Here is a 26,087-nt window from a genome sequence, read left to right as displayed (position 1 = left end):
TTCCGTCCTCCCCCTGTTGTGTGCATGGTTCCTCCGTCCTCCCCCTGTTGTGTGCATGGCTCCTCCGTCCTCCCCCTGTTGTATGCATGGCTCCTCCATCCTCCCCCTGTTCTATGCTCGGCTTCCTCACCCTCCTCTGTCCTTCTCCGTCCTCGTCCCGTCCTCCTCACCCTGCTCACGCTGTCGCTGCACGTCCCTGCATCTCTCTGTTGTCCCGGGACCGGCAGCTTCTTCCTGTGTTCAGCGGTGACGTGGTACTGCTCATTAAAGTAATACATATGCGGCTCCAGCCCCATGGGAGTGGAGACGTGTCCATATTCATTACTTTAATGAGCGGTACCACATGACCACTAAACAAAGGAAGAAGCTGCCAGTCCCGGGACAACAGAGTGATGCAGGGAGGACTTGCAGTGATCGCGCGAGGAGTGGGTGAGTATGAAGTGACAGCCGCCGGCTCATGCCGCTCCCCCTCCAACCCCCTTGGAAAAGGACTTGTGTATAAGCCGAGGGGGGTGGTTTCAGCACAAAAAAAAAGTGTTGAAAATCTTGGCTTATACACGAGTATATACGGTACTTAATTAGATTTTCAGCCCCAAAAAATGGGATGAAAGTGCCACTCTTGGCTTATACTCGAGTCATGGTCGGCGGGTGAGGGGGAGTGATGACGGTCACATACTCACCTGCTCCTGGCGCTCTTGACGCGGTCCCTGCATGTCCCACGGTCTCCAGCACTGGCAGCTTCTTCCCCTGTTCAGCGGTCACGTGGTACCGCTCGTTAAAGTAATGAATATGGACTCCACTCCCATAAGGGTGGAGCCGCATATTCATTACTGTAATGAGCGGTACCAGTGACCGCTGAAGAGAGGAAGAAGCTGCGGGCGCCGGAGACCATCTGTCCGGGAGAAGCTGCCAGGGACCGCCCCGGGAGCAGGTGAGTATTTCAAATTCACCTTTCTTCGTTCCACCGCCACCCCGTCTTCCGCATCCTCTGCAGTGACTGTTCAGGTCAGAGGGCGCGATGACGTATTAGTGTGCACGCCGCCCTCTGCCTGAACAGTGAGTCAGTGCGGAGAGACGGGACGGTGAGGAGCAGCGGGCAGCGACGAGAGGTGAGTATGTCATATTTTTTTTATTGCAGCAGCATTATATGTGGCACATTGTTATATGGAGCATCTATGGGGCCATAATGAACTGTATGGAGCATTATATGGGGCACATTGTTATATGGAGCGTCTATGGGGCCATAATGAACTGTATGGAGCATTATATGTGGCACATTTGTATATGGAGCATCTTATGGGGCCATAATGAACTGCATGGAGAATTACATGTGGCACATTGTTATATGGAGAATCTTATGGGGCCATAATGAACTGCATGGAGCATTATTTGTGGCAAATTGTTATATGGAGCATCTATAGGGCCATAATGAACTGTATGGAGCATTATATGGGGCACATTGTTATATGGAGCATCTTATGGGGCCATAATGAACTGCATGGAGCATTATATGTGGGACATTGTTATATGGAGCATCTATGGGGCCATAATGAACTGTATGGAGCATTATATGGAGCACATTGTTAAATGGAGCATCTTATGGGGCCATAATCAGCATTTGTGCAGCATTATATGGGGCATATTTTAATATGGAGCATCTTATGGGGCCCATCATAAATTTTATGGAGCATTATATGCGGCGTATTTTGTATGGAGCATCTTATGGGGCCCATCATGAACTGTATGGAGCATTATATTGGGCTCCTGATTCAATATGGATATTCAAAAACACTTAACCTACTGATGTCTCAATTAATTTTACTTTTATTGGTATCTATTTTTATTTTTGACATTTACCGGTAGCTGCTGCATTTTCCACCCTAGGCTTATACTTGAGTCAATAAGTTTTCCCAGTTTTTTGTTGCAAAATTAGGGGGGGTCGGCTTATACTCGAGTATATACGGTAAATTTAATTTTATTGCATGAAATATGTAAAAATCATACAATGATTTTCTGGTTTTAAATTTTAGATTCTATCTCTCACAATTGAGTTGTACCCAAGATCAAAACTACAGATCTCTCCATTCAATGTAGGTGGGAAAAGTTGCATAATCAGCAGAGTATCAAATGCTTGTTTTCCCCACTGTATATATAATATATATATATATATATATATATATATATATATATATATATATATATATATATATATATATATATATATATATTTACATATTAATTGAAGCATTATGGTTAGGTGATTAGGATACAATGACTCAATGGTATATTTATTGATCATACTGACAAGCAATTGTGGAAGCTCATCCTTATCAACCATACAATCTAGTAATTAAAGTATGCTATTAAGGAAGTGGTAGCTGCAAAGCGATGTGACAGGTTGTGACATCTACAACCCGATGCCTGCAGATTTCAGGAAGCGTAGTGCTCATATATTGCTGATTTGTGTAGTTAACGACCTCTTAAGGGCATGTGACAGAGGTGATTGTTCAATATAAATACCCCCTGACCTACCTGCAATATTTTATACAAGGTCATGGGGTTTTATCGACCAACTGAAAAACAACTACAGCCATGGTGGTCATTTAGTATAAATCTTTGTCCAGATGGGGTCACATGGAGAACAGTTCAGCTACTATACTAATAGACTCATTATACTTTCTAACACCCCGGCATAAAAGTAAAACCAAAGCCCATATCTATTCTGTAATTATATTTCTGACTGAAATATTGCACAGAAAATGTCTTCAATTTTCTTTTTAAGCATCAAGAAGATTTTCAGGAATTCTGATGTTTGTAGCACAAATAATCTCTGATTAGAGCCCTTTAAGATTGTGCTTTTTTCCTACTCTCACTGACTCGGTCGGAGCTTTCATTGAAACATCCCTCCACCCTGCAAAATTCCGGGGTATGCGCCAATGGGGCCATTGGCTATAGTGATGCAGATGGAGCCAACGTGATACACCGTGTCGTGTACCATTTTCAGCCATAAGTGTCTATTACTGGTGCGTCTTGCTGTCCACCTCCAATAGGCGTATGTGACCGAAAATTATGCAAGACAGAGCACACGGTGGCTCCATCTACATCATTACAGTCAATGGCCCCATAGGCGCAGACTCCAGAATCCTGTTTTGCAGGGGGTTTCAGGTATAAAACTGGATGGGGCCACTGAAACTTGGAAAAAAATGCAATCTCAAAGGGCCCTTACAACTTTCTTCCCTTCCTAAATTTGCTGACAAGTGTTTTAAACCAGTAAGTTATCACATGTTCCTAAAGTAAAAATTAACTGATCTATCCCTAGAAAGCTTTTCATCTAGGATTAAAAGTGGTAACAAATAAAGTAGAAGAAAAAAAAATATTTTATATATATAGAACTATTTTCAATGTATAGAACAAGGGGTCCTGGAAGTGGTGATACGGCCACACAGAGCCCTGACCTCTACATCATAGAGTCTATGCGTCTATGCTACATGAAGAGACAGAAGGATTTGCACACGCCTACATCCACAGAATATTTGTGGTTAGTTCTCCAAGATGTTTGGAGCATCCTCCCTGCAGAATTCCTTCAAGAAACTGTGGGCAAGTATATCTAGAAGAAGTGATGCTGTTTTGAATGCAAAGTGCAGTCACATCAAATGTTCCTTTGATTTAGGGGTCTCTTATTTTCATACACTTTGCATTATGTTATTGATAAAAAAAAAAATATTGCCACTTCTATTTTTTTTTAAAGTATTCTATTTTTGCAGCATTTTCTCCACACCTGCCCAAAACGTTTGCACCGTACTGTACATTCCTTGGCTGAACGTACTCAGGCATGTTTTGCAATTGCCAAGCAATGACGTCCCAGAAGTGCTTGAAGGGTGACAAGTCTGGAGACGCTGCAGGCCATGGTAGCACATTTATGCCACATAGGTTGCTCACAGGAGCATGAGAAACATGTGGCCTGTTAATGTCATGCTGAAAAACGGCTCCTTGGAAACCACTGATAAATGGCTGTACCCCTGGTTACACGATTGATTCATCCTGTACTACAAGTTAAATTGGATGTCACATGCCAAGTCTGCGGCATCAAAAAGTGTCTAATCAAACCAAGGCATTAGCAAGGACATTGAGCTACAAGCCAGATGTACAGGTTTTCTATTGGCCTCACACTACCAGGCGTTCATGGAGCAGAGGAAGATGGCAATAGAGGCTGGAATGGAGGTCTAGCTTCTTCAGTGAAGACTCCAGCATTTGTCTTGGTGGCAATGATAGCCGAAAATGTTTCCACTGACCACAAGGGCAACACCATGAAGAGGTCTTCACATGGGAACGCCAAACCGGTCCTTTTCCTGGGATTATGGTGTGGGGAGATACAAGACAGATGTACCCCTCCAGTTTTACTCCAGGTGCACTAACAGCTCAGTGTTGCATTGATTTGGTTGTGGAACTAGTGATAAGGTCATTTCTCAAAAGTTTTGAAGTAGCGCCTTTGTAACACGAAAAATGCTAGGTTGCATATTGCTTGTGCTATTGTGAGCAACCTGCATGGCATAAATGCGCTACCATGGCCTACAGCATCTCCCGAACAGAGCATATCTGGGACGTCATTGGTCAGCAATTGCAAAGGGAGCTGCTAGCAGCAGATCTTGATGATTTTCCCAAGTGAATTTAGTGTGGCAGAACATTCCACAGACAACTATATATAACATCATTGAGAGCATGCCATATATTAGTGTGTGTACTTCTGCATGTTGCACTCATACTCCATACTTAATAAGTCAAGATGTTTTGAAAGTTCTGTTTCCATTTTTCCATCTCTTGCATATCAGTAACAAGCCTATCCATGTTGTGATTTTCATAATTCCACATTAACGTTAAAGATGACACATTTCCTTTGTATTTTAGGCAAAAAAATATATACATATTTTACATTTTAAAAATTACAAAAAGGAAAATGGGCTGATGCAAAAGCTTGAGCACCCTGCATTGATAGTACCTAGTAGCAGTCCCTTTTGAAATTATCACAACATGTAAATGCTTTTTGTATCCAGCTTGAGGGCTTTTCATCCATTCATCCTTGAAAATTCTTCCAGTTCTGTGAAATTCCTGGGCCGTCTTGCATCCTCTACTATTTTGAGGCCTAGCCACAGATTTTCAATGATGTTCAGATCAGGGGACTATGAGGGCCATTTTAAAACCGTCAGCTTGCGCCTTTTGAGGTAGTCTATTGTGGATTTTAACGTGTGTTTAGAATCATTATCCATTTTTAGAAGCTATCCTCTTTTCAACTTCAGCTTTTTTACAGATGGTGTTATGTGTGCATCAAGAATTTGTTGAGATTTCATTGAATCCATTCTTCCCTTTAACATTGGCTGCAACCCAATCCCAAAACATGATTGATTCACCCCCATGCTTAATAACTGGAGAGATGTATCTTTCCTGAAATTCTGTGCTCTTTTTTCTCCACACATACCTTTGACCATTGTGGCCAAAGACTTCTATATTAACTTCATTGGTCCAAAGGATTTGCTTGCATCAGGCTTGTTTAGATGTTCTTTTGCATACTTCTGATGCTGAATTTTATGTTGAGGACTCAGGAGAGGTTTTCTACGGATGACTTTTCCATGAAGGCCATAGTTGTGCAGGTGTCTCTGAATAGTAGAACAATGTACCACAACTCCAGAGTCATCTAAATATTTCCGAAGGTCTTTTGCAGACAAGCGGGGTTCTGCTTTGCCTCTCTAGCAATTTTATGAGTAGCTCTTACTGAAATGTTGCTTGGTCTTCCAGACCTTATCTTGGCCTTCAGCGTTCCTGTTAACTACCATTTCTTAATTATGTTTCAAACTGTGGAAAAGACAACTTTAAATCGCTTTGCTATCTTCATATAGCCTTCTCCTGCTTTGTGGACCTCCACCATTTTTGTTTTCAGAGTACTAGGCAGCTGCTGTTTTCTGACACGAGGTTAGAGGAGGCTGGGTTTTTATAAAGCTGGTAAATTTGCAACACCAGGCCTTTCGTAATGATGATAGTGAACAAGACATAACCTTAACAGGCTAATGAAGGTTCTAAAACCTTTATCAAAGTTATCTGAGTACACAAATCTCCAAGGGTGACCAAACTATTGTATTGGCCTATTTTGCTTTTTGCAATTTTTAAAATGTTACAGATGAAATATATATATTTGCCTAAAATACAAAGGAAATGTGTTACTTCAAATGTTATTCAACCCCCTGCAGATTTAGCAGGTTTACACATTTGGAATTAACTTGGCATTGTGACATTTGGACTGTAGATCAGTCTGGAAGTGTGAAATGCACTGCAGCAAAAAATAATGTTATTTCTTTGTTTATTTTTTTTTTTTAAATTGGGAAAAGTTTTTTCAGAGGGTCATTTATTATTCAACCTCTCAACCCACCAGAATTCTGTTTGGTTCCCCTAAAGTATTAAGAAGTAGTTCAGGCACAAAGAACAATGAGCTTCACATGTTTCGATTAATTATCTCTTTTTCCAGCCTTTTCTGACTATTTAAGACCCTCCCCAAACTTGTGAACAGCACTCATACATGGTCAACATGGGGAAGACAAAGGAGCATTCCAAGGCCATCAGAGACAAGATCGTGGAGGGTCACAAGGCTGGCAAGGGGTACAAAACCCTTTCCAAGGAGTTGGGCCTACCTGTCTCCACTGTTGGGAGCATCATCCGGAAGTGGAAGGCTTATGGAACTACTGTTAGCCTTCCACGGCCTGGACAGCCTTTGAAAGTTTCCTCCCGTGCCGAGGCCAGGCTTGTCCGAAGAGTCAAGGCTAACCCAAGAACAAGGAAGGAGCTCCGGGAAGATCTCATGGCAGTGGGGACATTGGTTTCAGTCAATACCATAAGTAACGTGCTCCACCGCAATGGTCTCCGTTCCAGGCGAGCCCGTAAGGTACCTTTACTTTCAAAGCGTCATGTCAAGGCTCATCTACAGTTTGCTCATGATCACTTGGAGGACTCTGAGACTGACTGGTTCAAGGTTCTCTGGTCTGATGAGACCAAGATCCAGATCTTTGGTGCCAACCACACACGTGACGTTTGGAGACTGGATGGCACTGCATATGACCCCAAGAATACCATCCCTACAGTCAAGCATGGTGGTGGCAGCATCATGCTGTGGGGCTGTTTCTCAGCCAAGGGGCCTGGCCATCTGGTCCGCATCCATGGGAAGATGGATAGCACGGCCTACCTGGAGATTTTGGCCAAGAACCTCCACTCCTCCATCAAGGATCTTAAGATGGGTCGTCATTTCATCTTCCAACAAGACAACGACCCAAAGCACACAGCCAAGAAAACCAAGGCCTGGTTCAAGAGGCAAAAAATCAAGGTGTTGCAGTGGCCTAGTCAGTCTCCTGACCTTAACCCAATTGAAAACTTGTGGAAGGAGCTCAAAATTAAAGTCCACATGAGACACCCAAAGAACCTAGATAACTTGGAGAAGATCTGCATGGAGGAGTGGGCCAAGATAACTCCAGAGACCTGTGCCGGCCTGATCAGGTCTTATAAAAGACGATTATTAGCTGTAATTGCAAACAAAGTTATTCCACAAAATATTAAACCTAGGGGTTGAAGAATAACTGACCCACACTTTTATGTTTAAAATTTATAAAAATTTAACTGAGCAACAAAACTTTTTTGTTTGTAAGATTTATGCATCTGTTAATAAATCCTGCTCTTGTTTGAAGTTTGAAGGCTCTAACTTATTTGCATCTTATTAAACCTGCTAAATCTGCAGGGGGTTGAATACTACTTGTAGGCACTGTATATATATATATATATATATATATATATATATATATATATATATATATATATATATATATTATATATATATATATTATATATATATATATATATATATATATATATTATATATATATATATATATATATATATATATATATATATATATATATATATATATATATAAAGTAAAATTGGAACAGCACAATGCTCACCGGTGGGTGCCTAGCCTCCTGGGTTGAGCAGTCCACTCCTCCACCCAAATGTATACAAGTAGAACAAGAGAAGGCAGCACTCCAGATACTTTTCAAAGTGAAAAAAAGTGAGGTTTATTCAGCCCACATCTCTGTGCGACGTTTCGGCTCACACTGAGCCTTTTTCAAGGCTTGAAAAAGGCCCAGTGTGAGCCGAAACGTCGCACAGAGATGTGGGCTGAATAAACCTCACTTTTTTTCACTTTGAAAAGTATCTGGAGTGCTGCCTTCTCTTGTTCTACTTGTATATATATATATATATATATATATATATATATATATATATATATATATATATATATATATATATATATATATATATATATACATATACATACACACACACACACACACACACACACACACACACACACACATATCCACGCACAAGTTACACATAAAAAAGGAGAAGAAATTGTTTTTTTGGGACAAAAACCTAAGCTTTGAGTTAAAGTCTACCCTAGAGAACCATAAGACAAGAATAATAGTATTAATCATGAGAAAGTTTAAGTACAATTCCAGATGCATCGGAACATATGTATCAACTTATACAAAACTTGTCAAGTATAAAATCCATCACATTGATCCCAAGGGGATTTACGTAATGCACCCAACTATTTGTAAGAAATAACATCACAACACATAAAAACAGATTTGCATACTATAACCCGGAGGCATCATTATAACTTGCACGTCTCATACAGAAAATAATAATGAGGATGATGTACACTACTATACACTGACTGACAGGTAATAAATGAGGTGTCATAAAATGATACTTCCTTATTCACATGAGTGAGATAGCAGGGAAGTACTATGGGGTGTTACCGTACAACGACTGACGCACTATTGCAATAGGTTTTCTATAATGAAGGACATTTTAACATTTTAAACAATGTTTACATTTGTCTTCTATTAAGTGATTAGTATCCAACATGTGCCCCAATCACTTTATTGAGATACATCAAGTATCATCTTTATTCTTAGAATTCTAATTAAATAATGACAGCTAAGAAGTTTAATGTAAAATATCTCCCAATCAAGGTATTAAAGAAACTAAGATCTCCCTGTGCAAAATCTGTAAAAAAATATTACAAGGCAGTAATATCTACAACGGCTGGACCATTGGCAACAACAAAAATTGGACAGGAGTCTATGGTAATGCACCCTAGAGCATGTACCACTGTGACATGGTGCACCTCACTTCAGTTCCTGATATTAAAGGGTTATTCCCAAGACAATAAGTTATCCTTTATCCAGGGAAGGCTGTGCTCTGTGCCGCTCCACTATTTCCATCAATCCCATAGACTATGAATGGAGGACCAGAAATCACACATTTGCTCCATTCATTATAAGCTATGCAGATCCCGGTTCCCCGATTCCAAAGCCCTTATCATGGGATCACTAAGGGTCTCAGTGGTTGGACCCCAAGCAATCATTAACTCATCCCTTATTTTATAGGTAGGATGGGAGAAAACTTCTATCTTGGGATAAACTCTTTAAGTACCTACACCTTGTAGGTAGCAGACCATCGCCAGATATCTCTCGTCAGCAGAAATAGGGACAATCTGGATTTCAACTCATCCTAACCGATTGTTTCCCAGAGATAAGGTATTTTTGTCAGGTTATCTCTGGCTCCCAAAAAGACAAAACATACATATTTGGGCTACATTATCTGGCATCATCATGGCATAGTTAGGGGAGACAGTGTTCGGTGAATGGCTTGTTCATCTGGCGGTTGTCCTATATTAATTGTGAATTTTAGAAGTGACTTTACAAAACCTCTCCAGACCAATGTATTCAAAATAACCATTTCCTTGTCTCTTCGGTACTGTTATTTAGGGCTACATTCACACAATGGTTTACAAATTTAAATTTGAGTTCTTCTCTCTTATGTGTCATCTGTATTGTCTCCGTGTTTTCTCTTTTTAAAACCTGAAGGACATAGACTGTTTGAACTTTATTTATCCAGTGACTTTTAGCAATGGAATAATTAAAAAAGGATGAAGACAGATGGAAAACCAAAGAACAAAGTATGTCTTCCATTTTTCACCTGTTCAGAAACAAGTTATAGACTTTAACAGCCGACTCTGATCCCTAAAGTGGATCATACATTAGGACGCGAGTATGGTTCGATGAAACATTATAGGTTCGTGTCCTGCCCGTTTAGAAACGGCATACGAATGTGCACATCATTGGTGTGAATGCAGCCTACATTGTGACACTGATTTTAAAAAAGCTGAGCTCGTCACTCTCTGAGTAAGATACAATATTGAGGTTTACACCTAACAGGGCGTAATAAAAATGAACATCGCTTTGTCGAAGTCAACAAATGTTTTCCTTCTCATAGGCGATTGGTATTACAATCATATCTGTCAAATACATCTCTGCAGTAAATATATTGGAAATTCTAGCAAAATTGAGTGTAATAAGAGCAAACAATTGCATATCTTTTATGTATGACAGTAAACGAACAAGTACACAGACCTGTTATCTTTTGTAGTAGAGGACTCAGGTCCGGCTCATCACACAAGCTATGTATGAGAACTTTTCTTACTTGGCCTTCAGCGACTTCCAGTTCATTATTGATCATGACTTCTCCAGTCACAGAGTACATGTAAACCAATAACACAAGCATGTCTTCAATACTGTAGTCATCCTCCCGTCTTTCATTATGTGACTTAATCCTGGGGTACAGCTGATTGAGGACTGCAGGCAGCTCTGATCTCCCAGTGTTCTACAATGAGAAATACAAGCATATCAGACGTCTGTAGACTTAACACGTAATGTTTCACATAAAAAGTAGGGATCCTCTAGGGATCTAGGGCAACAGGCCAAATCTCTGGTTCCTAGATATCTGAGGGTCCACTTGGGGATGGGAGCCCTTTGCAAGCGCCTAGTTGCACCCCTCTTCCATACATACCATAAGCACTACTTTTCAACAAAAGGTATAACGCTATACCAAACACACTACATGTAATACTCCTCTCAAGCCAGTATTAGTTTCTTGTACTTTGTACATAGAGGGGCATGGTTCCCCTTTTTTGGCTGTAAATCTTGTCTATATAGCTTTCTAGGGGCAGGTGCAAAACAGTCAGTTCTGAGTCCCGCTCTGCCCACCTATTTTGAGGCATGCCGACACATAGTGAGATGAACTACAAGAGTTACGGTCCTTCCTGTTTGGGTACACCTTGTCATGGTGGGAAAACTCTTTTGATCAAAAGTGTGTCAGCCAAGTATCCCATGTTATTTACAAGAACTATTACAATTTATTTACTCACTGCAGGGTATTTGCTCACAGGGGTGTTACGACCGCAGAGGTTGTGATACTGACCTGGCAAGTGAGGGTGAGGAGCTCGCCGATGCACACACAAACTTCAACTAGATGTTCATCATCGGGAGCACATTCAGCTGAAGTGTACTGTGGTAAAGAGACCCATCGGGGTCCGTGCATGGCAATACACGCTGCTGGCCAATCAGAGGCCAATAGCTGATGATGACATATACGTGACTAGGGGGCACATGTTAGTGACGTCATGCGCTCCCATTGCTTGAACACTGAAGTCAGCTGTCGGCATCAGAAGAGGACACTGCACGGCGGGGGAGCGGAGGCAAGGCGAGTATAATTGCCTATATTTTTCTATGAATTAAAGGACAGCGGCAAAACGGGGTATATATACCAGGATGGGGGACATATAGACCAGGATGGGGTCCAGGATAGGGGTCAGGTATACCACGATATATATATACAGTGGGGCAAAACAGTATTTTGTAATTCAGCAATAGTGCAAGTTCCACCACTTAAAAAGATGAGAGGCGTCTGTAATTTACATCATAGGTAGACCTCAACTATGGGAGACAAACTGAGACAAAAAAATCCAGAAAGTCACATTGTCTGTTTTTTTATCATTTTATTTGCATATTATGGTGGAAAATAAGTATTTGGTCAGAAACAAAATTTCATCTCAATACTTTGTAATATATTCTTTGTTGGCAATGACAGAGGTCAAACGTTTTCTGTAAGTCTTCACAAGGTTGCCACACACTGTTGTTGGTATGTTGGCCCATTCCTCCATGCAGATCTCCTCTAGAGCAGTGATGTTTTTGGCTGTTCGCTTGGCAACACGGACTTTCAACTCCCTCCAAAGGTTTTCTATAGGGTTGAGATCTGGAGACTGGCTAGGCCACTCCAGGACCTTGAAATGCTTCTTACGAAGCCACTCCTTCGTTGCCCTGGCAGTGTGCTTTGGATCATTGTCATGTTGAAAGACCCAGCCACGTTTCATCTTCAATGCCCTTGCTGATGGAAGGAGGTTTGCACTCAAAATCTCACGATACATGGCCCCATTCAATCTTTCATGTACCCCGATCAGTCGTCCTGGCCCCTTTGCAGAGAAACCGCCCCAAAGCATGATGTTTCCACCACCATGCTTTACAGTAGTTATGGTGTTTGATGGATGCAACTCAGTATTCTTTTTCCTCCAAACACGACAAGTTGTGTTTCTACCAAACAGTTCCAGTTTGGTTTCATCAGACCATAGTAGGACATTCTCCCAAAACTCCTCTGGATCATCCAAATGCTCTCTAGCAAACTTCAGACGGGCCCGGACATGTACTGGCTTAAGCAGTGGGACACGTCTGGCACTGCAGGATCTGAGTCCATGGTGGCATAGTGTGTTACTTATGGTAGGCCTTGTTACATTGGTCCCAGCTCTCTGCAGTTCATTCACTAGGTCCCCCCGCGTGGTTCTGGGATTTTTGCTCACCGTTCTTGTGATCATTCTGACCCCACGGGGTGGGATTTTGCGTGGAGCCCCAGATCGAGGGAGATTATCAGTGGTCTTGAATGTCTTCCATTTTCTAATTATTGCTCCCACTGTTGATTTCTTCACTCCAAGCTGGTTGGCTATTGCAGATTCAGTCTTCCCAGCCTGGTGCAGGGCTACAATTTTGTTTCTGGTGTCCTTGGTCTTTGGTCTTCACCATAGTGGAGTTTGGAGTCAGACTGTTTGAGGGTGTGCACAGGTGTCTTTTTATACTGATAACAAGCTTAAACAGGTGCCATTACTACAGGTAATGAGTGGAGGAAAGAGGAGACTCTTAAAGAAGAAGTTACAGGTCTGTGAGAGCCAGAAATCTTGATTGTTTGTTTCTGACCAAATACTTATTTTCCACCATAATGTGCAAATAAAATGATAAAAAAAACAGACAATGTGATTTTTTGGATTTTTTTTTCTCAGTTTGTCTCCCATAGTTGAGGTCTACCTATGATGTAAATTACAGACGCCTCTCATCTTTTTAAGTGGTGGAACTTGCACTATTGCTGAATGACTAAATACTTTTTTGCCCCACTGTGTGTGTATATATATATATATATATATATATATATATATATATATATATATATATATATCAATCAAGATGGGGCCCAGGATAAGGAACAAATTTACCAGCATTAGGGATATATATACCAGGATGGAGAAAGTATATAAGCCAGGATGGGGTCCATGATAAGGGATATACAGGTCCTTCTCAAAAAATTAGCATATAGTGTTAAATTTCATTATTTACCATAATGTAATGATTACAATTAAACTTTCATATATTATAGATTCATTATCCACCAACTGAAATTTGTCAGGTCTTTTATTGTTTTAATACTGATGATTTTGGCATACAACTCCTGATAACCCAAAAAACCTGTCTCAATAAATTAGCATATCAAGAAAAGGTTCTCTAAATGACCTATTACCCTAATCTTCTGAATCAACTAATTAACTCTAAACACATGCAAAAGATACCTGAGGCTTTTAAAAACTCCCTGCCTGGTTCATTACTCAAAACCCCCATCATGGGTAAGACTAGCGACCTGACAGATGTCAAGAAGGCCATCATTGACACCCTCAAGCAAGAGGGTAAGACCCAGAAAGAAATTTCTCAACAAATAGGCTGTTCCCAGAGTGCTGTATCAAGGCACCTCAATGGTAAGTCTGTTGGAAGGAAACAATGTGGCAGAAAACGCTGTACAACGAGAAGAGGTGACCGGACCCTGAGGAAGATTGTGGAGAAGGACCGATTCCAGACCTTGGGGAACCTGAGGAAGCAGTGGACTGAGTCTGGTGTGGAAACATCCAGAGCCACCGTGCACAGGCGTGTGCAGGAAATGGGCTACAGGTGCCGCATTCCCCAGGTAAAGCCACTTTTGAACCATAAACAGCGGCAGAAGCGCCTGACCTGGGCTACCGAGAAGCAGCACTGGACTGTTGCTAAGTGGTCCCAAGTACTTTTTTCTGATGAAAGCAAATTTTGCATGTCATTCGGAAATCAAGGTGCCAGAGTCTGGAGGAAGACTGGGGAGAAGGAAATGCCAAAATGCCTGAAGTCCAGTGTCAAGTACCCACAGTCAGTGATGGTGTGGGGTGCCATGTCAGCTGCTGGTGTTGGTCCACTGTGTTTCATCAAGGGCAGGGTCAATGCAGCTAGCTATCAGGAGATTTTGGAGCACTTCATGCTTCCATCGGCTGAAATGCTTTATGGAGATGAAGATTTCATTTTTCAGCACGACCTGGCACCTGCTCACAGTGCCAAAACCACTGGTAAATGGTTTATTGACCATGGTATTACTGTGCTCAATTGGCCTGCCAACTCTCCTGACCTGAACCCCATAGAGAATCTGTGGGATATTGTGAAGAGAAAGTTGAGAGACGCAAGACCCAACACTCTGGATGAGCTTAAGGCCGCTATTGAAGCATCCTGGGCCTCCATAACATCTCAGCAGTGTCACAGGCTGATTGCCTCCATGCCACGCTGCATTGAAGCAGTCATTTCTGCCAAAGGATTCCCGACCAAGTATTGAGTGCATAACTGAACATTATTATTTGATTGGTTTTTTGTTTGGTATTAAAAAACACTTTTATTTGATTGGTCGGGTGAAATATGCTAATTTATTGAGACAGGTTTTTTGGGTTATCAGGAGTTGTATGCCAAAATAATCAGTATTAAAACAATAAAAGACCTGACAAATTTCAGTTGGTGGATAATGAATCTATAATATATGAAAGTTTAATTGTAATCATTACATTATGGTAAATAATGAAATTTAACACTATATGCTAATTTTTTGAGAAGGACCTGTATATAGACCAGGATGGGTGATATATACACCACAATGGAGCCCAGAATAAGGGCATATATACTAAGGTAGAGGATATATATACCAAGATGGGGCCAGGAAGGGGAACATAAATACTAGAATGGAGGGCGTATATATATACCGTGATGGGGCCAGGGTGAAAGATATATATATATATATATATATATATATATATATATATATATACACACACACATACACCAGGATGCGGTACATTACCCATGATATAATTTTATTGTGGGTATTGTATGCAACACCCACAGCGCAAAGTATTCAAAATATAATAATACTCTCAAATTAAAAGTTTGCTCCTGAGAAAACCTGAGAATGTTTTGAACATTGTAGGTTGGGATAAAGTTGCACCTTAAACTAGCAGACCAGAATTATGTGTCATGTATTCAACAGGACATTACTGACACTTGACGATGTGCTGCTGAGAACGATGCTTTTTAGAATGAGTATTTTACTCTTTCATTGGGTGATTATTGACCTGTTTATACCAGCAAATCATTGAAAAGTAAGCGTTCTTAGGAATGTACGGTACGTTCCCAATTGTTGGCCCGTTTGAATGGGCCTTTGGTTTTCAGGATTTAAATCTAGTGTTCTGTTTTATGTCACAAACCACATCTTCCGTCACAATTTTGCATGTTTTGAACAAGTCTGATCTTGTATCTGACTGCACTGTTCAAAAAATGTGTTCATGAGAAAAAAAAAGATACAACATAAAACAGTAACACAATCACTAAAACATCAACCCAACTACTAAACATAAAACATTTCTAAACAGGACTGCTACAACTGTCAATTTCTGATTTACCTATTTAAATTTTTCTAAAAATATATTATAGAATGGACTGCTGATTTTAAACTATTTTTTAACAACTTTCCCTATTACCAGCGCTAGTGGCCGATACAAAAAAAAGAAAAAATAAATCAATAAAACTTTAGTCCTTAGAAACTACATTTTTTTTATAAACTACGTCTCCTGATTGTCAAGTTTTAATTTATAAGATTTGGGCCCAGCATATAAACAGCAATCAATGCACCCCTTATGTTGGCACAGCATACGCTCGGCCTGGTGCACACATGCTGCAATGGTTTTCTAATAGCTAAAAGGAAGTTCAGCAAACAGGATGGGAGATGACAGGCAGCTGAAAAGTCCCAAATGCAGCAACACATGTATTATTGATAGCATTGTGTGGAAACCCACATCATAAATAATAAGCCCTTTTGTTATAGAGGGGAGCTGTTTTTTATCTCCAACCAGCACTGCTGGGAATAATAATGTCAAAATTTCATCAGCAAATTTATAAATTCATGTCTTGCCATCTCCAGGGGTTAAGTCTTAGAGAAGAAGCAAAGAGTAATTACTGGATTTACACTTGTTTGTTTTATATATACTTAGCATTTACTAATTAGATTATCGAGAAAAAATATTTACATGACCAGAGACATTCTACATCTACTTGGAAAATAACAGCTATTATGTAAACTTTGAACCAGGAACCAATAACTTATAAAATATATTAAGGATGCAATTATATATAGGCACATCAGAATCCAGATAAAAGTTATTATATACCTCACTGACAGCATTACGCAGCGGGAAAGCCATACATCAGGGTGTGAGCATACTAACACCTAAATATTCACCATCTAAACAGAGTGAATATGGTTGTACAACTATTGATAGTACCTGCTTACTCCTTACCTTTCAAAACCAATAACTATTATATTTTGTGTTGACATAGCCATATGAGAAATGGCGTAAATAGAGTCCTATGGGCCCCGATGCTAATTTTTTATACATGGAACCCCACCAGCATGTTTGTCATGTTCAGGACCCTGTAACAATGTCCTCCACCCTGACCCATCTACTATATAATTGTCTAAGGGTCACTTCCGTCTGTCCTTCTGTCTGTCTGTCTGTCACGGATATTCATTGGTCGCGGCCTCTGTCTGTCATGGAATCCAAGTCGCTGATTGGTCTCGCCAGCTGCCTGTCATGGCTGCCGCGACCAATCAGCGACAGCCACAGTCCGATTAGTCCCTCCCTACTCCCCTGCAGTCAGTGCCCGGCGCCCGCTCCATACTCCCTGCAGTCACCGCTCACACAGGGTTAATGCCAGCGGTAACGGACTGCATTATGCTGCGGGTAACTCACTCCGTTACCGCCGCTATTAACCCTGTGTGACCAAGTTTTTACTATTGATCAATAGTAATAACATGTAATGTTAAAAATAATAAAAAAATAAAACATCATTATATACTCACCTTCTGCCGCCTTTCCCGCTCCTCGCGACGCTCCGGTGACCGCTCCATGCAAGCAGCAGGTTCCGGTGGCAAGGATGGTATGCGAGAAGGACCTGCCATGACGTCGCGGTCATGTGACCGCGACGTCATCACACCCTGGGACCGAAAGCTGCCGCCTGCACCGCACACAGTCGACAGAACTACAAGGGGCCCCTCGGAAGGTGAGTATATGTTTATTTTTTATTTTTTAACCTGTGACATGCATAGTTACATAGTTACATAGTTATTGAGGTTGAAGAAAGACTTTAAGTCCATCTAGTTCAACCCATAGCCTAACCTAACATGCCCTAACATGTTGATCCAGAGGAAGGCAAAAAAAACCCATGTGGCAAGGAGTAACTCCACCATGGGGAAAAAAATTCCTTCCCGACTCCACATACGGCAATCAGACTAGTTCCCTGGATCAACGCCCTATCAAGGAATCTAGTGTATATACCCTGTAATATTATACTTTTCCAGAAAGGTATCCAGTCCCCTCTTAAATTTAATTAATGAATCACTCATTACAACATCATACGGCAGAGAGTTCCATAGTCTCACTGCTCTTACAGTAAAGAATCCGCGTCTGTTATTATGCTTAAACCTTCTTTCCTCCAGACGTAGAGGATGCCCCCTTGTCCCTGTCACCGGTCTATGATTAAAAAGATCATCAGAAAGGTCTTTGTACTGTCCCCTCATATATTTATACATTAAAAAAAGGTCACCCCTTAGTCTTCGTTTTTCCAAACTAAATAGCCCCAAGTGTAATAACCTATCTTGGTATTGCAGACCCCCCAGTGCGTGGCTGGGCAATATACTATGTGACTGGCCAATATACTACGTGGCAGGGCAATATACTTCGTGGCTCTGTGCTGTGTACTACGTAACTGGGCAATATACTAAGTCGCTGGGCAATATACTACGTGGCTGGGCAATATACTACGTAACTGGGCAATATACTATGTGGCTGTGCTATATACTATGTCGCTGGGCAATATACTACGTAACTGGGCAATATACTACGTGGCTGTGCTATATACTACATGACTGTGCTATATACTACGTTGCTGGGCAATATACTACGTCGCTGGGCAATATACTACGTAACTGGGCAATATACTACGTGGCTGGGCAATATACTACGTGGCTGGGCAATATACTACGTCGCTGGGCAATATACTACGTGGCTGGGCAATATACTACGTAACTGGGCAATATACTACGTTGCTGGGCAATATACTACGTCGCTGGACAATATACTACGTAACTGGGCAATATACTACGTCGCTGGACAATATACTACGTAACTGGGCAATATACTACGTGGCTGGGCAATGTACTATGTGGGCTGTGCAATATACTACGTGGACATGCATATTCTAGAATACCCGATGCGTTAGAATCGGGCCACCATCTAGTATCCCATAATAATGTTTCACACCCTTTTGTTTAATAATGCTCCCCATCATGGGCCGTATCCTGTAATAATGTTCCCTATCCTGACCCCTTTACTTAATAATATCCCCTGTCCAGGCCCTCATGCTGTAAGATTGTCCCAATCTTGTAGCAATGCCCCTCTTCCTGCCCCATTCCTATAATAAAATCCTCCATCCTAAAATCTTTCTTTAATAATGTCACCCATCTTGGACCCATCCTGTAATAACACCCCCCTCCATCCTGACCCATTCCTATAATAATGTCCCACATTCTGACCATTTCTTTAATAATGTCCCCCATTCTGTACCTATTCAGCAATAATGCTCACCGTCTTCTTGATGCTATTTTGTAACAAAAAAAAAACCTTTCCCGGCTCCCACGGTGAGCAACGCCCTCTTCTTCCTTCACAACTGGTTTGCAGGTGCAATGGGGCTGGTGGGACATGGCCAATGATGAGCACCCTGACCTCAGCTGCCTGACTCCTATTGGATTGACCTGTTTCAGATCTTTTTCTATTTTATGCTTTTTGGGAGGCAATGAGATTAAAAAATAAAAAAAAACCATTCTGCCATTTAATTTATTTTTCCTTTTCTGCAGCCACTGTAACGGATAAATATTTTATTAATTATTATTATTTGTATTTTTCACATTTCACTATTTAATTTTGTGGAAAAAAATGTGATTTAGACTTTTATATTTTTTTTTTTTTTACATGTTTAATTAGTTCCCTGAGAAGACAAACTTGTGATCACTTAAATTGCTTTCACAGTGGTACTGCAGTGTATAGTAAGATTAACAATCTTTTAGGAGGCACAGTTACAGGCAACAGGATTGGCATCATAGGAAAACAAACATTGCAGAAAGGGGCCCCTGGGTGCTGTGGCAAACCATCGGCACCCCACAAACGTGTTGCACGAAAGGCGGAAACTCTAAAAGTACTTTTAAAGTTGTGTTTTAATATTTTCCATGTAAATATATTTAAAGGGAACCTGACAGCTGATACATACTGCCCGATCCATGAATGTGTAATAATGATAGACTGTTCTGCTCCGTTCCTGACCCTGAAGACAATTGCGCAGTTTCTCTATGTAATGTGAATAATGATGTGCATCTTTCATATTGTATGATGGTAATGTATAGTGCATAAGAATGTAAAGTGTTAATGTATAATGTGCATAAAGCATAGTCCAGGGTAAGAACAGTGTTACACCTGAGATAGTATACGCACTGTTTCTACAGTAAGTGGATTAGCAACGGCATAGGACATAAGATAAGGACAATAGGTTTAAGGCCCCGTCTCACATAGCGAGATCGCTAGCGAGATCGCTGCTGAGTCACTAGTTTTGTGACGCAACAGCGACCTCAGTAGCGATCTCGCTATGTGTGACACGTACCAGCGATCAGGCCCCTGCTGTGAGATCGCTGGTCGTGTCGGAATGGCCTGGACCTTTTTTTGGTCATTGAGGTCCCGCTGACATCGCTGAATCGGTGTGTGTGACACCGATCCAGCGATGTCTTCACTGGTAACCAGGGTAAACATCGGGTTACTAAGCGCAGGGCCGCGCTTAGTAACCCGATGTTTACCCTGGTTACCAAAAAAAAAAAACAGTACATACTCGCCTTTCAGTGTCCCTTGCCGTCTGCTTCCTGCTCTGACTGAGCCGCCGTACAGTGAGAGCAGAGTGCAGCGGGACGTCACTGATGTGATCTGCTCTCACTGTACGGCGGCTCAGTCAGAGCAGGAAGCAGACGGCAAGGGACCTGACGGACATCAGATGGTGAGTATGTACTGTTTGTTTTTTTTGGTAACCAGGGTAAACATCGGGTTACTAAGCGCGGCCCTGCGCTTAGTAACCCGATGTTTACCCTGGTTACCCAGGTGCTGCAGGGGGACTTCGGCATCGTTGAAGACAGTTTCAACGATGCCGAAGTCGTTCCCCTGATCGTTGGTCGCTGGAGAGAACTGTCTGTGTGACAGCTCCCCAGCGACCACACAGCGACTTACCAACGATCACGGCCAGGTCGTATCGCTGGTCGTGATCGTTGGTAAATCGCTATGTGAGACGGGGCCTTTAGTCTATAGGATATGAAGGTATAGGATAAACAGTGCCTTGCGAAAGTATTCGGCCCCCTGGAACTTTTCAACCTTTTCCACATATCAAGGTTCGAACATAAAAAAATGTAAATGTTTGGTGAAGAATCAACAACAAGGGGAACACAATTGTGAAGTTGAATGAAATGTATTGGTTATTTTAAATTTTTGTGGAAATTCAAAAACTGAAAAGTGGGGCATGCGATATTATGTTAATATTAATTAACTTAATACTTTGTTGCGACACCTTTTGCTGCGATTACAGCTGGGGTATGTCTCTATCAGTTTTGTACATCGAGAGACTGACATTCTTGCCCATTCTTCCTTGGCAAACAGCTCGAGCTCAGTGAGGTTTGATGGAGATCGTTTGTGAACAGCAGTTTTGAGCTCTTTCCACAGATTCTCGATTGGATTGAGGTCTGGACTTTGACTTGGCCATTCTAACACCTGGATACGTTTGTGAACCATTCCATTCTAAAGTTTGCTTTATGTTTGGGATCATTGTCTTGTTGGAAGACAAATCTCCATCCCAGTCTCAGGTCTTTTGCAGACTCCAACAGGTTTTCTTCAAGAATGTTCCTGTATTTGGCTCCATCCATCTTCCCATCAATTTTAACCATCTTCTCTGTCCCTGCTTAAGAAATGCAGGCCCAAACCATGATGCTGCCACCACCATGTTTGACAGTGGGGATGGTGTGTTCAGGGTGATGAGCGGTGTTGCCTTTACACCAAACATATAGTTTGGCATTGTTGCCAAAAAGTTCGATTTTGGTTTCATCTGACCAGAGCACCTTCTTCCACATGTTTGGTGTGTCTCCCAGGTGGCTTGTTGCAAACTTTAAACGACACTTTTTATGGATATCTTACAGAAATGGCTGTCTTCTTGCCACTCTTCCATAAAGGCCAGATTTGTGCAGTGTACGACTGATTGCTGACATATGGACAGACTGTCCCACCTCAGCTGTAGATCTCTGCAGTTCATCCAGAGTGATCATGGGCCTCTTGGCTGCATCTCTGATCAGTCTTCTCCTTGTTTGAGATGAAAGTTTAGAGGGATGGCCGGGTCTTGGTAGATTTGCACTGGTATGATACTCCTTCCATTTCAATATGATCGCTTACACAGTGCTCCTTGGGATGTTTAAAGTTTTGGAAAACATTTTGTATCCAAATCCGGCTTTAAACTTCTCCACAACAGTGTCACAGACCTGCCTGTTGTGTTCCTTGGTCTTCATGATGCTCTCTTTGCTTAAAACAGAACACTGAGACTATCACAGAGCAGATGCATTTATACGGAGACTTGATTACACACAGGTGGATTATATTTATCATCATTAGACATTTAGGACAACATTGGATCATTCAGAGATCCACAATGAACTTCTGGAGTGAGTTTGCTGCACAAAAAGTAAAGGGTCTGAATAATATTGCACGCCCCACTTTTCAGTTTTTGAATTTAAAAAAAAAATTAAAATAACCAATACATTTCGCTCAACTTCACAATTGTGTTCCACTTGTTGATTCTTCACCAAAAATTTACATTTGGTATCTTTATGTTTGAAGCATGATATGTGGGAAAAGGTTGAAAAGTTCCAGGGGGCCGAATACTTTTGCAAGGCACTGTAGTTAATGCATAGAACAAGCCCAGCGAGTTGGGACTAGTTTCAATAAAAGGTTTGTACTTCTTGGTAGACAGGAGATAAAGAGGTATAGCAACAAATCCAAGTTCAAGTCCAGTGGGCTGCTAGGGTCAGCATGTGTCTAGCATTCGAGGCAGTGGGACGTCATACTAGAATCCCCAGTGGACTCTCCTAACGCACCTGGAGCCCAAGATTAGGCATAGGGGCTGCCGGACACATCGTGTCCTTCAGTGTATAGGGGAAGATAGACAGGGACCCGCCAAGACGGAAGGTAATGGACCCTGGGTGAACTGCAGAATGGAAATGGAAATCCCTGGGGCTAAAAGAGCCAGTGGGCAAAAGGATGCTCAAGGAGGAACGAATGGTAGGGCTGAAGATATGTTGTGCTAAGAAAGTAAGGTACATGAAATGTTGTGCCTTATCCATTTATTACAATCTGATGAACTTGAGCTGACTAGTAAATGTTTGCTTGTCGCAAATAAATTTGTGTCCCCTGAATTGTGTGCGGTGGCTCTGAAGATGGAGGCCTGGAAACAGCGGAGGCCTGCAGCCTACAAGTGAGTGTGATGCACCCCTCACCTTAAAAGCACGCTGGGACTGGAACACTGTTTCCTGTTTAGTGCCAGAGTTTAATAGCAACAGCTCAGTCATAACTACAGCTCGTGGCAACTATACATTTCGCATAGTGGGCAGGATCAAATGCACCAAGAAAACTTGACAGACGCTGAGAAGGATCCAGTGAGACCAAAGATGACACCAAGCACTGACTGCGAGATGGCAGTGAGTGGCGTGAAATGGGAAGATGGACCTGCCCATGGTGGGTGCAAGAGAAGTGAAAGAGCTTAAAAACCCATCCAGGCTGACAAGTGGCATGTCCAGAGCGGCCGACTTGTAGTGAGGGGTGCCTACCCCCAAGGGCACAGAGGATAAAAAAGAAACCATGCCAGTTGCAGCAAGTCAATGGAGAATAGGTGGAGACTCCAAAGAAACAGGCAGGGGAGCCAGAAGCCCCACCCCAGAAGATGTGGAACCATGATGGGCCTCAGAAGCTGGAAGAGACAACACTATTCAAGGGTAAAGAGTCGGCGAAGGCACAGCAAGGTGAGACAATGGCAGAGATGGGAGAGGCCACCGGGGTTGTGATCGGAGGAGTGCTAGATCAGGTTGATGCAGCTGCAGAGAAAGCAGGAGCTTGTGGCCCAGAGCTGAGCGGTGTCGCTGGGCAGAATTCACTTCTGGAGTTCCTGAGAACAGAGGATGGAAGAGCCAGGATCCAACAACTGGTGAGCAACCTAAGGGGCCTGGGCAGGACAGAAAAGAAGGATGCGAGCCAGAAGCAGGGCTTGGCTAGTGGGCCCGCGCTAGCCACAAGGTACAGAGAGTTGCCGTTCTGGGGGTAGGTCGTAACTAGTGATGAGCGAATATACTCGTTACTCGAGATTTCTCGAGCATGCTCGGGGGTCCTCCGAGTATTTTTAAGTTCTCGGAGATTTAGTTTTTCTTGCGCAGCTGAATGATTTACATCTGTTAGCCAGTACAGGTACATGTGGGGGTTGCCTAGCAACCAGACAACCCCCACATGTACTTATGCTGGCTTACAGATGCAAATCATTCAGCTGCGGCAAGAAAAACTAAATCTCCGAGCACTAAAAAATACTCGGAGGACCCCCGAGCATGCTCGAGAAATCTCGAGTAACGAGTATATTCCTTCATCACTAGTCGTAACCTATGGCCCTCTGCGTAAACTGAGGCTCATGGAAGAGTTTGAAACCCGTCAGCACATTCTCTTTAACCAAAGGGCAGTAGTCGAAACAGAACACTTACCCCGAAAGCTGCAGAAACTGTAGGCCGCAGTATCAAAAATGGTGACCATGAGTGAAAAAATGGCCCTGCCCGCTCAGTTGTGCTTGATACACGAAGAGAAACACTAAAGGACTGTTCTGCGTTCCAGAGGGCTGGGGGCCATGAATGTACTGGGAACCCCCGGGTGTTGGCCAGGATGGCAGAAGTTTGTGTCCACTCCACAGCTGTTTTACGCACATTTGTGTATTTCCCTGCTGAACTGATGGACTGTGAATCGTTTAACAGTCTTAAACACTTTTCTGTCCCTATAGAAAGTCCACATTGCCCAATGGACTCTGTTCCCTCTCCCAAAGAAAGCAGCCTCCTGATTTTCCATGAACTTTGCTCAAAGTGACTGCAAGCCTGATACCCAGGCAGCTATGTGTAATTTAAAGGGACCGTTTTTCACAAAGGGGGGAGGGGAGGAAACAGACAGGACTTTGTTAACTGTCACCTTGTCTTAAAGGGCTGATGGGCACTTTATGGACTGTGCTCCTGGATGGCTTGATGTGTTGGCCAAGGGGCCTTTAGATACAAAGAACTTGAACACGATGTGTCAGGGGGTCTCCAAACTTGTGAGACTTGGGTAACGCAAACCCATAGAGACAAATAGTTACCCGATGTCCCTACCAGGTTGAAAAATTTGGACTCTGACTGTCACAACTGTTATTCGGTGTCTCAGGACAAGGGGCTCCTTCCCTGTCCCTAGCGCTAGGGGTGCTCTAGCTCACCCTATTCCCCTGGATTACTTCTGATGGTGATGATGCCGGAACCATGTACCTTGCCTGAGCTCCTAAATCCTCCCTCAGTGTGTACCCTTTCCCCATCCAGAGAAGAGGGGATTAGTAGTGCACCATAATACAACAACTAGACTAAAATGGTAATACCAACAGGGATAAAGGAAAACACCAATGATACAAATACACACACAAACGACAGAAGAAAAAACCTGGGAGTAGAGGATTGGGTTAAACCAAAGTAGGAGAAGAAAGGGAATTATCACACCCTAAAAACTTAACAACAGTCACAGATAAATCCAGCAAACGCCTTCTCCAACAACAACCTCCAGCCATGCAGCATAAGCTACTCTGACAATGAGTGCTAGCCATAACCCAGTTCATACAGGAAATGGGAGGGATTAACAGTGAACAGCTGAGTGACTTAAGGCAGAAAAGTTTTCAGAAGCTCTCAACCGAGAAGATTAACTCCTGCATTGCTAAAAGAAATCTACACGGTTTAATATGAAGGTGAACTGCTTCTAATCAGTGCAGGAGTAGGAGAAATCAGATGTTGCAGTTCTCCCCCCTTCTACGAGGACCTCTGGAACATCAGGACCGGGTTTATCAGGGTGTGCCACTTGAAAACACAGGATCAGCCTGGCCGCATGGACGACAGATGCTGGCACCCACATCCACTCTTCAGGACCATATTCCTCCCAGTATACCAGATATTAAAGTGAGTAACGAACTATGCAAGAATCAACGATCTTGGCTTCTTGAAATTCCAAATTTCCATCCACAATGACTGGAGATGGCGATGGCGGTGATGGTACAGAGTTCGCAACTTATTTTTTGAGGGGAGATCGATAAAACAAATTATGG

General features: G+C 42.2%; 1 protein-coding gene across 2 annotated transcripts in view; it reads right to left on the bottom strand.

Annotated features, from left to right (window-relative positions):
• The window catches only part of SCFD2 (sec1 family domain containing 2), a 654,831-nt gene that overhangs the window by 366,012 nt on the left and 262,732 nt on the right, over positions 1-26,087 (bottom strand). For both annotated transcript variants that reach the window (XM_077279771.1, XM_077279770.1), the window contains exon 5: positions 10,521-10,770. In XM_077279771.1, coding sequence (XP_077135886.1) covers positions 10,521-10,770 — 250 coding nt within the window. The remainder of the gene's footprint in view (positions 1-10,520; positions 10,771-26,087) is intronic.

Source organism: Ranitomeya variabilis, chromosome 1, assembly GCF_051348905.1.
Source record: "Ranitomeya variabilis isolate aRanVar5 chromosome 1, aRanVar5.hap1, whole genome shotgun sequence".
NCBI lineage: Eukaryota > Metazoa > Chordata > Amphibia > Anura > Dendrobatidae > Ranitomeya > Ranitomeya variabilis.
This window is presented reverse-complemented; position numbering and strand designations above follow the sequence as displayed.